Source organism: Hyperolius riggenbachi, chromosome 12 (assembly GCF_040937935.1).
Source record: "Hyperolius riggenbachi isolate aHypRig1 chromosome 12, aHypRig1.pri, whole genome shotgun sequence".
NCBI classification, from domain to species: Eukaryota; Metazoa; Chordata; class Amphibia; order Anura; family Hyperoliidae; genus Hyperolius; species Hyperolius riggenbachi.
Genome location: NC_090657.1, coordinates 52,451,094 through 52,464,588, shown reverse-complemented (window position 1 = coordinate 52,464,588; position 13,495 = coordinate 52,451,094). Strand labels below are relative to the sequence as shown.

Here is a 13,495-nt window from a genome sequence, read left to right as displayed (position 1 = left end):
GCTTCTACCAGGACTTCTCACAAACATCTCTCCACTTTTGGAATTCTAACTCTCTGACCCTTCAAACAGACCAATAAAACTCGCCTGTTTAGACATGTATATAAGCTGATCTTATCACGCTGCTTCCTGCTGCACACACTGACTAGGTACTCTCAGCCATCGTAGCTACTACTATATTTATTAAAGCGGGATTGTCAGCCATAAAATTAAATTCCATTTACCCGCTGCTCTGTGTTTATTATGCAGTCTGCATTGCAAGCATTCCAATATAATCATAAATGTTTCTGCTGTAATAAAGTAATCGCAGTCAGCCTGGTTCTATTTGGTACATTGCCAACGATAGGGAAGCTTGCTATCTCCTCTCCTACGTTCCTGCTCCTCACTGATTGGCTGAGGGAAGTTCAGTGTAACACAAGACTGAGAAGGGAGAAGCTGCTGAAGCGTGATCTATGCTGTGCTCACATGTGTTTACTAAGGAAGGTAGATATGACTGCAGTTTCTAAGAGAGAAAAAAAGAGTAATGGAGGAAATGACATCAGGATTGGCTCCAGTTAGAGGCAGTTAAGATGGAAAATGCCTGAAACAGTTATCTCTTTATTTACTATATAAATTCACTGAAATCAAAACGTGGAGAGTAGAATACATGTGTAATGTAAGTATAACAAGTATTTATCTACTGCTATATGTGTTGTTTTTTTTCCTGGGATAATATGGCTGCCCCTGCTGCTTCAACTTAACTAGTGTTCATAACTGTTTACAATGGTATACCGTGACATAAAGACACATAACACAGGTCACCTTATTGTCACATTAGACGAGCGTGCCACCTGCATCCTCAGAGTTAGTGTTTGGGTCTCAGACACCAGAACCAATGTGGAGGAACTGAGCAGCTCAGCTTTCGGTGGAGGTAGAGTTCCTTCCACCTGTAGAAGCATCTCCGTCTCCTGAAAACTGATGGGGTTCTGTGCTACAAGCTGAGAGGAGAAGAAAGACAAATTACTGAAGACATCAAAGCAGCAACTCTTACTGTAGCTATACATGTGCATTAGGCTCTGTGATGGGCTGAACGTTGATCACAGATCCTTGCTTAATAGGGCGCTCATGCTCTTATATCACAGCAGGAGGCAGCAATGATTACTGATGAGCACAAATTTCTCATAATCGTAATTTCATGTGATCATTCACAATTACAATGCCGAATCGTCATGCAAAATTTCGGGTACAACTTAATCAATTTTGTTTGCAAACATAACCAGAAACCGTAATTCCATGATTTTATGTAATTTCATGCAGATTTTAGATGTGGATAGCAAAGCCCATATACATGCTTTAGGGACCGTTTCCACTATCGGGGAAACCGCCGCGATTCCGCAGAGTTTCCCCGCACATGAATCGCACGGGGAAACTCTGCCATAGGTGTGAATGACGCCACCGGCCGAATCGCTTGCGGTAGCAATTCGGCCGGAATTCCCCCCCCGCAGAATTTGCTTGGGAGGCTGCGATTCTCATAGCCGTGCATGGCACGGCTCATGGGATTCGCCTGCGATCCCGCTGACCCGGAAGAGCAGCCGCGCGTCTCGCAGAAGCAGCGCCGCTAAAGTGGAAACGGGCCCTTAATCACCAAATGTGATATATTTATTAAGGGGAATAGTGGCAATAGGGCTTGTAAAACTTTTCAAAAAGATCTTGTAGTTTTTGAGAAAATCGATTTAAACAAAAATGCAAAGGAAAATGGTTTTTAAACAGTCATTTTTCTGAGTTTGAAACCCATTTTTCCTTTGCATTTTTAAAACCAATTTCTTTCAAAAACTATAAGGTCTTTTTGAAAAATATATATTTTTTTGTCTTTAAAGTAAATGGGAATCAATAAAACAACAGCCAGATAATTACCTATGGAGAGGGAAGGCTCTGGGTCCTATAGAGCCTTCCCAGTCCTCCCCTCATTCCTGCGCTGGCTCCCCTAAAGCAGTATTCTAACAATTTGGTCAAATATTGCTGAGTCTGCCACCCAAGGAGGCTTTGGAAGTCTTCGGGAGCCAGAGTGTTCCTGAGGACGGGCTGCTCCATACTGCGCACGTGCAAGCGCCCTCTCTCGTGCATAAGCAGTATGGAGCCACCTGTCTTTTGGAGAGGACTCGGTTCCTACAGACTTCCGAAGTCCCTCACGGCGGAAATTTAAATGGGGGAGCTGCTGCTGCAACGAGGGCACCGGGAGAGGAGCTATAGGACCCAGAGCCTTCCCCCTCCTTACGTTAGTATCTGGCTGATTTTTTCTTTTTAATCGATTCCCGGTGACTTTAAAGAGACTCTGAAGTGAGTCTAAATTCCCGTTTTTAACTAATATTTATGTAAAGCACTATAGGTAATGTTAAACCGCTGCATCCTTGTGGCAAAACGAGGGGTTTATACCCCCCAAATCCCCTCTGCAAAATCCACGACTTTCTTGGTCGTGAATTTGGTGCCCCGGGAGGCAGAGCTTTGAGCTGCAGCTCTGCCTTCATGCGCGTCAATCTGCCCGCGGATCTCCACCTCTCCCCCGACCCTCTCAGTGAAGGCAGATTGAGAGGGGCGGGGAGAGGCGGCGATCAGCTGGGATTGACACCCCAAAGGCAGAGCTACAGCCTTAAGCTCTGACTCTATGAGGAAGCGCTCTCCGGACATAGCAGAGGGGATTTGAGGGGTATAAACCCCTCGTTTGGCTGCGGGGATGCGGCGGTTTAGCATTGCCTATAGTGCTTTGCATAAATACTAGTTAAAAATGGGAATTTAGGCTCACTTCAGAGTCTCTTTACGCTGTATCGAATGTTCACATTTTAGCCATTTTCTCTAGGCTCTTTGCTTTATGTATTTTATTATCGTTCCAATAAAAATGATTAAGAAGTGAAAATCAAGGCAAAGCATGACCTTACCCTCATCCGATAAACACCCGGAGTCCTAAATGTCACCATATAACGTGTCCCCTTGTATGAGAATCCTTCATTGTCATCCATGATCCATGTGAATACCACTGAAGATCCATGAGCCAGTTCAGCAGTGAAGACCTGAGATGAGACAGAGGAGGAATGGGAAGTGGGTAACATTTCTGTAGGAATGGGGAAAGTGGAATCAGTTTACAGAGCAACTTTACTAAAATATAGTACTAAAAAGATAGTAGTAAGGGAAACAAAAAAATAAATCAAGACGTAGACGTTGCAAAGTGAGAAGTTAAAAAATAGGAGATTTATCAAGAAATGATGGATACTTGCGGTGTAATGTTTTCATGTTCTTTGAGCCTTCAGGTCAGTATCTGCTGGTAGGCATAAAAAAAACAAAAACGGACAGCACCAATTGCCCTTATCTATAAACACGCCCACTAATAATGTGATAAGCTAAAATGTTGTGCATACTGTATATCAGTGGCGTAACTACAATTCATGGGGCCCTCTACTGAAACTTTGATGGGAACCCCTCCTTCCATGTTCACACTCCTTCCCCTGCCCCCCCTTCACAGCCTGGGGGCCCATCTGGTCATGACACAAGTATGGCCATCATCATCCTCACACCCATAACACATGTATCTACAAAAACACCTGATCTTCAGTATAGTCCCCTGGTTAGTTAGTTACTTAGAAGGTTAGTCTGTGGGGTCCCCACAGCTCAGGGCCCCCCTGTGATCGAAGGGGCTGCTCCCATATACAGTGGGATGCAAAAGTTTGGGCAACCTTGTTAATCATCATGGTTTTCCTGTATAAATCGTTGGTCGTTACAATAAAAAATGTCAGTTAAATATATCATATAGGAGACACACAGAGTGATATTTGAGAAGTGAAATGAAGTTTATTGGATTTACAGAAAGTGCTCAATAATTGTTTAAATAAAAATTAGGCAGGTGCATAAATCTGGGCACTGTTGTCATTTTATTGATTCCAAAACCTTTAGAACTAATTATTGGAACTCAAATTGGCTTGGTAAGCTCAGTAACCCCTGACCTACATACACAGGTGAATCCAATTATGAGAAAGAGTATTTAAGGGGGTCAATTGTAAGTTTCCGTTCTCTTCATTTTGTAGCAACATGGGGGTCTCAAAACAACTCTCAAATGACCTGAAGACAAAGATTGTTCACCATCATAGTTTAGGGGAAGGATACATAAAGCTGTCTCAGAGATTTCAGCTGTCTGTTTCCACAGTTAGGAACATATTGAGGAAATGGAAGACCACAGGCTCAGTTCAAGTTAAAGAGAAACTCCAAGAATTGAACTTAATCCCAATCAGTAGTTGATACACCCTTTTACATGAGAAATCTATTCATTTTCACAAACAGACCATCGGGGCGCTGTATGACTGATATTGTGGTGAAACCCCTCCCACAAGAAGCTCTGAGTACCGAGGTACTTCTGGCAGTTTCATGTCTGTGAACCTTGTTGCCTTGTGGGAAATAGCGGTTTACAGCTGTTTCCAACTGCCAATACAGCATACAGCAGCTACCAGTTGCCAGCAGTAAAAATGTCACCATGGGATAAATGTCAGAATATAAATCAGGGATTTAAAAGATTTTACAATGGGCGAAAACTGACTAAATCATTTATACATAATTATTGTAAAAATGAAGCACTTTTTTATTACATTATTTTCACTGGAGTTCCTCTTTAAGTTTTAAAGTGGCAACCCAAGAAAACTCTCAGATAAACAGAAGCGATGAATGGTGAGAACAGTCAGAGTCAACCCACAGACCAGCACCAAAGACCTACAACATCATTTTGCTGCAGATGGAGTCACTGTGCATCGTTCAACCATCGGCACACTTTACACAAGGAGATGCTGTATGCCAGAGTGATGCAGAGGAAGCCTTTTCTCCGCCCACAGCACAAATAGAGCTGCTTGAGGTATGCTAAAGCACAATTTTTGGACAAGTCAGCTTCATTTTGGAATAACGTCCTGTGGACTGATGAAACTAAAATGTAGTTATTTGGGCATAACAAGGGGCGTTATGCATGGAGGAAAAACAACACAGCATTCCAGAAAAAACTACCTGCTATCTTCACTAAAATATGGTGGTGGTTCCATCATGCTGTGGGGCTGTGGGGCCAGTGCAGGGACTGGGAATCTTGTTAAAGTTGAGGGACGCATGGATTCCACTCAGTAACAGCAGATTCTGGAGACAATGTCCAGGAATCGGTGACAAAACTGAAGCTGCGTTGGGGCTGGATCTTTCAACAAGACAATGACCCTAAACACTGGTCAAAATCCACTAAGTCATTCATGCAGAGGAACAAGTACAATGTCCTGTCTCGAGACCTGAATATAATCGAAAATCTGTGGTGTGAGTTAAAGAGAGCTGTCCATGCACGGAAGCCATCAAACCTGAATGAACGAGAGATGTTTTGTAAAGAGGAAAGGTCCAAAATACCTTCAACCAGAATCCAGACTCTCATTGGAACCTACAGGAAGCGTTTAGAGGCTGTAATTTCTGCAAGAGGAGGATCTACTAAATATTAATTTAATTTTTTTTTTTTGTGGTGCCCAAATTTATTCACCAGCCTAATTTTGTTTAAACAATTATTGCACACTTAATGTAAATCCAATAAACTTAATTTAACTTCTCAAATATCACTGTGTGTGTCTCCTATATGATATATTTAACTGATATTTTTTATCTTAACAACCAACGATTTATACAGGAAAATCATGCCGATTAACCTCCCTAGCGTTCTGGACGAGCTAGGCTCGTCCAGAGACGCCAGAGGTCACCGCTCAGGCCCCGCTGGGCCAATTTGAATAATTTTTTTTTAAAACACGCAGCAAGCACTTTGCTTGCTGCGTGTTGTGTCCGATCGCAGCCGCCCACCGCAGATCCGCTGCTACCGGCCGCGATGCAGGGCCCCCCCAGGCGAGACCCCGTGCGCTGCCTGGCCAATCAGTGGCAGGCAGCGCTGAAGGGTTGGATCGGGTCTCCCCGTGACGTCGATGACGTCACGACGTGCGTCGTCATGGCGACGGGGGAAGCCCTCCTGGAAATCTCGTTCAGAACGGGATTTCCGGATGGGTGATTGCGCCGGCGGAGATCGGAGGGGTGGGAGGGACGCCGCAGGGAGGGGGGAATCATGTAGCTAGCGCTAGGTTAGCTACATGATATATTTAAAAAAAAATTGCAAAAAGCGTTCCGCGGGAATCAGAACGCCAGGCAGGTTAACAAGGTTGCCCAAACTTTCACATCCCACTGTAAAAAAAAATAAATAAATTATATATATATATATATACACACACACACACACACACACTGTATATCTCCCACAATGCTTTGAGGTTCACAGACAGGAAACAGTAGTAGCCGTGGCAATGACATCACACTTTGGGAGGGTTTTCACTTAAATATCAGCCACATAGACACCCTGATGATCTATTTGTGAAAAGCGACATATTTCTTTTGAGTAAGGGAGTATAAACTACTGATTGGGATGAAGTTCAATTTTGCATTTAAATTTCTCATTAATGTGGACACTCCACGACTGGATTTCAATAAGAACATGGAGCCAATACTAATGCCTATACGTTTTAACATTGGTCAAAAACAATGCTGCCTTTCTAAAACCCAAGGTATATGCAAATATTTAGCGTATTAACAACTTACCCCCATAATGCATTACTTTAGGCCTGCGAGTGAATATGGAGTATGGCTCGATAAAATTAACAGGCCAATTAGGAACACTGGTGTCTGGCTGTCAGGGACACAAAGGGATGATTTGCATATTCAGCAGTGATGCATCATGGGAGAGAATTCTGACTTAAATAAGGCTGAACTATTACAAATACCTTCTGTTTAAAGTGTACCTAAGGCAAACCTCAGGTATGAAAATACATACTTACCTAAAATAATAATAATAATAAAAAGCCTCTGGATCCTATAGAGGGGTCTCACGCTTCCTCCGGTGCTCTGTCGCTGATCGTGGACAGTTGGGTTTACCCACAAGGGCTTGTCAGTAAGCACATCAGGGCCACGCTCCTCTTCAGCCACGAGCCTGCCCTTGCTCACATGGATGCAGCAGCACAGCCACACTTGTGTCAGAAGTGGAGTGCAGTCTCGATGTTAAGGAGGCAGCGGTGGAGGACCAGTGGACAGCCTGGAAAGCCTATAGAAGATCCAGGGCCGGTTTAAGGGGCCCTGTGGCCCTGGGGCAAACTGTAGCGATGACCCCCGCCACCCCCCCCCCCCCCCCCACTACCCCTCTGCTCTCCGGGGCCCTGTTAGTATAATAGCAGCCATAATTACCTATTAGTCCCGGCGGGTGAGCGGACGGGCAGTGACTGCCCTCTAAGACACACTGTCTCCCTCCCACTCTATGACCCGGCGTGTCATGTGTACACACGGGCCGGGTCATAGAGTGAGAGGGAGACAGCGTGTCTCAGAGTGCAGCAGCTGCCCGTCCGCTCACCTGCCGTGACCAATAGGTAATTATGGCTGCTATTATACTTGCACGGCCTCGGGGAGCAGTGCGAGCGGGGGGAGCAGGCAGAATGTAGCAGGCAGAATGTAGCGCTGCGGGGGCCTCAGCAGAGGTCAGGGCCCTGGGCAATTGCCCCCTTTGCCTCTATGGTAGCGCAAGCCCTGAGAGTATCCAGAGGCTTAACTATCCTCAGGTGAGTATTTGCTTTATTTTTTTATGCCTGTGGTTCTTTTTAAGAAGGCAAATTTTGTTTAGCATTACTTTTTTTTTCTTTTTTAAGAAGGCTTTTTGGTCCCTATAAGTCACATGACTGGCTCTACCTAAGTGAATTTTCGTGTAATAACTGCATCAAATATGAACATTGTGAGAGTAATGACAGGGCCTCCTCCTCACCCTCACACAAAAAATGCGTCGGGAAAAAGGGCGCGTGGTGTAAACGATAAGTGGTAATAGCGTTTATAAAAATATTGTGTTGTATTTCGTTTTCAATAATGTTTTACAAATTAAAAAACATTTAATAATGTATAGGAAATCGCAAATTGTAAAAACAATAATCTTCCCTGTTTTATCGTTTCTTCATGTAATAAAATCTGAAAATATTGTTTATACCGATGAATAAAACATATAAGTACGTTCGTAATAACTGTTGTAAAACATTAGTAAATATTACTAACATTTTACTATAACTAAACCTAACCCTACTCTCACACAGAACGCTCCCTGTACCTATCCCTAACCCTTAGACCACCCTGGTGGTGCCTAACCCTAAGACCCCCCTGGTGGTGCCTAACCCTAAGACCCCCCTGGTGGTGCCTAACCCTAAATCTCCCCTGGTGGTGCCTAACCCTAAATCTCCCCTGGTGGTGCCTAACCCTAAGACCCCCCTGGTGGCGTCTAACCCTAAAACCTCCTTGGTGGTGCCTAACCCTAAGACCCCCTGGTGGTGCCTAACCCTAAAGACCCCCTGCTGGTGCCTAACCCTAAATCCCCCCTGCTGGTGCCTAACCCTAAAACCCCACTTAATGATAGCTTTATTGTGTGGGTAATGTTTTACAATTAGTGACTGTAAAAAATATATTATAATTTACGTACTGATCACTTTATTATGTGAATAATAATGTTTTTAAGGGATAACATTTTAAATAACATTTTAGTTAAATATGATAAATTTGTTTAGTATTTTTGTAAACGTTATTCGTCACGGGCGCATTTTGTAAACTTAACCAGTTCATCCCCAAGGTTTTTTCCCTAATGGACCAGAGCAATTTTCACTTGTCAGTGCTCCTCCCTTTTATTCCCTAATAACTTTATTACTACTTAACACAAGAAAATTATACCTCATTTTTTTCGCCACCAATTAGGCTTTCTGTGGGTAGTAAATTTTGGAAGTGTAAGTTATTAATTTTACTAATATTGTGTATGCATGTATGTGCATGTATGTGTAATTTTACATATTGGCCACAAGATGGTGCTAGTGAACACTTTCCCGGGTTATAGGAAGTGTTCACTTTTTTTACATTCAACTTGTTGCTGTGACGGTTTCCTGTTACATAGTTACATAGTTACATAGTTATTTTGGTTGAAAAAAGACATACGTCCATCGAGTTCAACCAGTATAAAGTACAACACCAGCCTGCTCCCTCACATATCCCTGTTGATCCAGAGGAAGGCGAAAAAACCCTTACAAGGCATGGTTCAATTAGCCCCTAAAGGGAAAAATTCCTTCCCGACTCCAGATGGCAATCAGATAAGATCCCTGGATCAACATCATTAGGCATTACCTAGTAATTGTAGCCATGGATATCTTTCAACGCAAGGAAAGCCTCTAAGCCCCATTTACATGCAGGTATAGAGTTTGCCATAACGACTTCCTGTGGCAATGCATTCCACATCTTAATCACTCTTACTGTAAAGAACCCTTTCCTAAATAAATGGTTAAAACGTTTTTCCTCCATGCGCAGATCATGTCCTCTAGTCCTTTGAGAAGGCCTAGGGACAAAAAGCTCATCCGCCAAGGTATTATATTGCCCTCTGATGTATTTATACATGTTAATTAGATCCCCTCTAAGGCGTCTTTTCTCTAGACTAAATAAACCCAGTTTATCTAACCTTTCTCGATAAGTGAGACCTTCCATCCCACGCATCAATTTTGTTGCTCGTCTCTGCACCTGCTCTAAAACTGCAATATCTTTTTTGTAATGTGGTGCCCAGAACTGAATTCCATATTCCAGATGTGGCCTTACTAGAGAGTTAAACAGGGGCAATATTATGCTAGCATCTCGAGTTTTTATTTCCCTTTTAATGCATCCCAAAATTTTGTTAGCTTTAGCTGCAGCTGCTTGGCATTGAGTACGATTATTTAACTTGTTGTCAATGAGTACTCCTAAGTCCTTCTCCAAGTTTGATGTCCCCAACTGTATCCCATTTATTTTGTATGGTGCTAGACCATTAGTACGTCCAAAATGCATGACCTTACATTTGTCAACATTGAATTTCATCTGCCATGTATGTGCCCATATAGCCATCCTATCCAGATCCTGTTGCAATATGACACTATCTTCCTGAGAGTTGATGATTCTGCACAATTTTGTATCATCTGCAAAAATAGCAACATTGCTCACTACTGCATCTACTAGGTCATTAATAAATAAATTGTTTTATGAATGGACTTGGCTGCTGATCACGGTCACGTCCATTTATTCCAGGCATTGTGATCTTCCCCCATCGCTGAACATGGAATCCCGATGGAAATGGCAGCGGGAGTGGCGAGCACACGTGCGGAGCGGCGGCGGGAATGCGCGACTTATTAAAATGTCCTGTTGCCATTAACAGGCTCAAACAGGACATTTAATAAGTCAGGATGCGGCAAATGGTTAAATAATCACAAGCGCAGTTTGAAAACATTAATAATCTCTGGCCGCCCTTTTTTTCCTGTTCGGCGCCCATCAAACAATATTTATTATGGGAGTGAATGGAGGCACCCTTTTTGTCCACTTGCCTCATGTGCCCAAATTTCCTGCCACCCCTCAACCATACTACCAAAACAAAATCCAGGAGGGTAAGCTAGGATATTAAAGCAAAACTGTTAGTTTAATGGGGGCAGAGGTGAGATCCTTACCTCTGTAGAAGGAAGCCTCTGGAAGATCTGCATCCACCTCTTCTTGCCGGGACCCTCTGGAAGCTACTTTATGTGAATGTGCATGGCTGCACTGTGCAGCGCAGGTGCAGGACAGCTTAAGCGTGCACAGTAGCACGGAAAAAGCAGAGCCTGATTGGCTCCATGGTAATGCATGGACACAAGCTGCCTGCAACTGCGCAGTGTCGATAAGCCCTTGTCAATAGGTTTGGGGGGACCCAGCACTGGAATGGTGAGGTAGAGATGGACGGTAGTAGCCTTTAAATTATCTGAGATAAGTATCTAAATTTGGCAGTTTTTTCTCTACAGGTACACTTTAAAGCTTTGGAGGACAAAACAGTCTTCACAACGAAAGATTTGGACACAGGCACTCACCCTTGTCTGGTTTAATATAATGTGATCAGGTCCATTAGAATGAATACGAAGTTCTTGGATGGCATCATGGGAATGGATTGGCACACTGAGATTCACAGCACTGACCTCGTTGGACACCACCATGGTAAACGTACTAACTTGTGGCTGGTCGAAATGTAACCACATCCAGGCAAAACCAACGTCTGCGGGGGTTGCGGTGCAAATCATCAGTGAAGATGATAAATTAGATGGACACGTCGGCTGCAACAATGCTTCCCCACTTTGCTCCATCATTGACCACTGAACACGAGCTGGACTGGAGCTCCGAGCACTAAGGACCACTAGTTTGGGATCTTGAGTGACCACATGCAAAGAGTCTGGGCCAAGGGCTGGGTAAATAACCTGTAATTCACTAACGGGACTCAGAACAGTCACATCACAACTGGCAGCAGCTGAGCTAATTCCATTGCTCACAACAGCACTGAGTGAGTATGTTCCTTCTTCCTGAAAACCACCCAACAGTGGAGAGACCACAAGGCTTTGCAGTTCTGAGCCGTAGAGCACCTGAAGATCACAGACTACATTGTCAACCCAGGTGGCAAAATCTAGCACAAAAGTGTCCTCCAGCCAACCTTGGTTTGTCATGCTGGCGTATGTCTGTCTCCAAGGCGAATCCAAACTAGAGGCACAACGCATAAAAGATCCTTTATCTCCCGTGTGCTGTATGGAGATGACATCTTCGGGGTATACAGAGTGCGACAAGTGGGACAACTGGACCTGCAAAAGAAACATCCCCTTAGTCATCTTCGTGGTCACCATCATCATCACCAATATCAAATTGTGCATTGTTTTTCCACTGATGGCTCCAGAGAGTGTGATGGGACCAGCCTCTACTGTATACACACAAGGGGTGGAGGTGGGGAATAGTTATCAGGCCCATGCATCACTGTTATTTCTTCTTACTACCAACGTCAAAAATGATCGTAAAAGGTTGTTGTAGGTGAGGGAACTCTAAAGGTGGCCATAGATCTGTCTGCCGACCATCCGATCCAATAATTATTATAAAATTGGATGAAAATCGGTGCCAACAAGAGAATGCCCGATAGATGATTTGACCAATTTCAACCTGAAATTGGTCGCATGTATCGATTGGACATGCTGGGAAATCTCAGGCTGGCCTTCTCAATCAGGTGCATGACAGTAATGGCGTACAGGTACCGGGGGGCACATAAAACATTTGTTGGGGGGCAGTGGAAGAGGTGGCGTCACAAAGCCAATACCCATAAGATTTTAAATTGATCAGGAATCGGCTCGAGGTGTATGGGTAGCCAACAGATTTCTCTCCAATCAGATTTGATCAGCACCCCTGAAGATACGCCTCTGGGTCAGAGAGTCTGTGCGTGGCAACGGTGGGGTCGAGGATGAGATTCTGATCTGCATACATATTTTAACCGAGGGAGCTGAAAAATAGTATAGAGGATCAGATTCAGCAATAAATGACAGCCTCTGTGTTTTTTTGACGTCACAAAGACCAGAAAATGATGTTGCCACTGTGATCCCCGGTTATCATAATCCTGTACCCTCATACAGTGACACTTGCGGCAAACTTACTTGTATGTTTCGTTTCTTGGAGTCAGGACTGAGATGTAGAGGGATATCAGCAATGGGAGAATATGATGGAGGAATCCCTCTGTATCGTGGAGGGTGGGCATAATGCTTGGAGCCATAAGTGCTGCAGGGTTGGTTGAGGCTGAGGCAGGTCTCGCTTAATGGACACCACTGTTTCCCGCTGGGACAGTCACCTGTGGTGTTACAGTGCGGCTGGGGATGGCAGGTAGCATATGGAGACCAAAGGACCACACAACCTATAAAAAGAAAAGAAAACAAATCAAACATACTATGCCTGTCATATTAATAAGATATCTTTAAAGGGGACCTCTGGTGTAAAGATAACGCCCACACTATCAGCACAGGCAGCAGAGGTTACAACAGAGTAGCAGGAAAATGTCCAAAAACATACCACTTGTGGCTTAAAATCCAAGTTTTGTTGGTTAGCTACGTCCTTTTTTAAAAACTTCCATGGCAGTTTTCTACCTTTGCAAAGACCGCTAAGAGACTGCGTCATCTGTGGGTGGGAGGAGCTTTAAAGTGTGGCCTAAGAAGTACTCTACTCCTACCTGTGCCACTGAGCTGGCCTATCACAGAGAGGTCCTCTGCAGAATAACTGTGCAGGCGCAGTAAGCACCCAAAGTCGTCTGTGTCTGTGCAGTCGCAGAAGCGCCAAACTGACGACGGGTCAGCAAGCTTCACAGGCAGCCAGTGGGGAGCACCGGAGCTGCAGCAGGAGACTCAGAAGACATCTAAGGGCTGGAAGAAGCCCCAGGTAAGGAATGATTGCTGCTCTTTTTCACCTCGTATGCCCTTTAGGGTTGCCAGAACTTTGTGCTGTGTAACAGGAGTCTCTGGACACTCCTGAATCTGTTCTTTGATGTTTACCTGTATCTGCTGGCCTGTTGTCAAACCTGGTATTCTGGTATTCTGTCCTGATGTTTCATGCCTGCTTCCTTTGTACTGCGCTTGGT

The 13,495-nt window shown here is 44.1% G+C and overlaps 1 protein-coding gene across 1 annotated transcript in view; it reads right to left on the bottom strand.

Annotated features, from left to right (window-relative positions):
• Positions 1-13,495, bottom strand: part of LOC137540937 (polycystin-1-like) — a 228,347-nt gene that overhangs the window by 145,533 nt on the left and 69,319 nt on the right. The window contains exons 16-19 of the mRNA XM_068262113.1: positions 12,525-12,778; positions 10,935-11,690; positions 2,910-3,041; positions 799-974 (exon numbers count right to left, since the gene is read on the bottom strand). Coding sequence (XP_068118214.1) covers positions 799-974; positions 2,910-3,041; positions 10,935-11,690; positions 12,525-12,778 — 1,318 coding nt within the window. The remainder of the gene's footprint in view (positions 1-798; positions 975-2,909; positions 3,042-10,934; positions 11,691-12,524; positions 12,779-13,495) is intronic.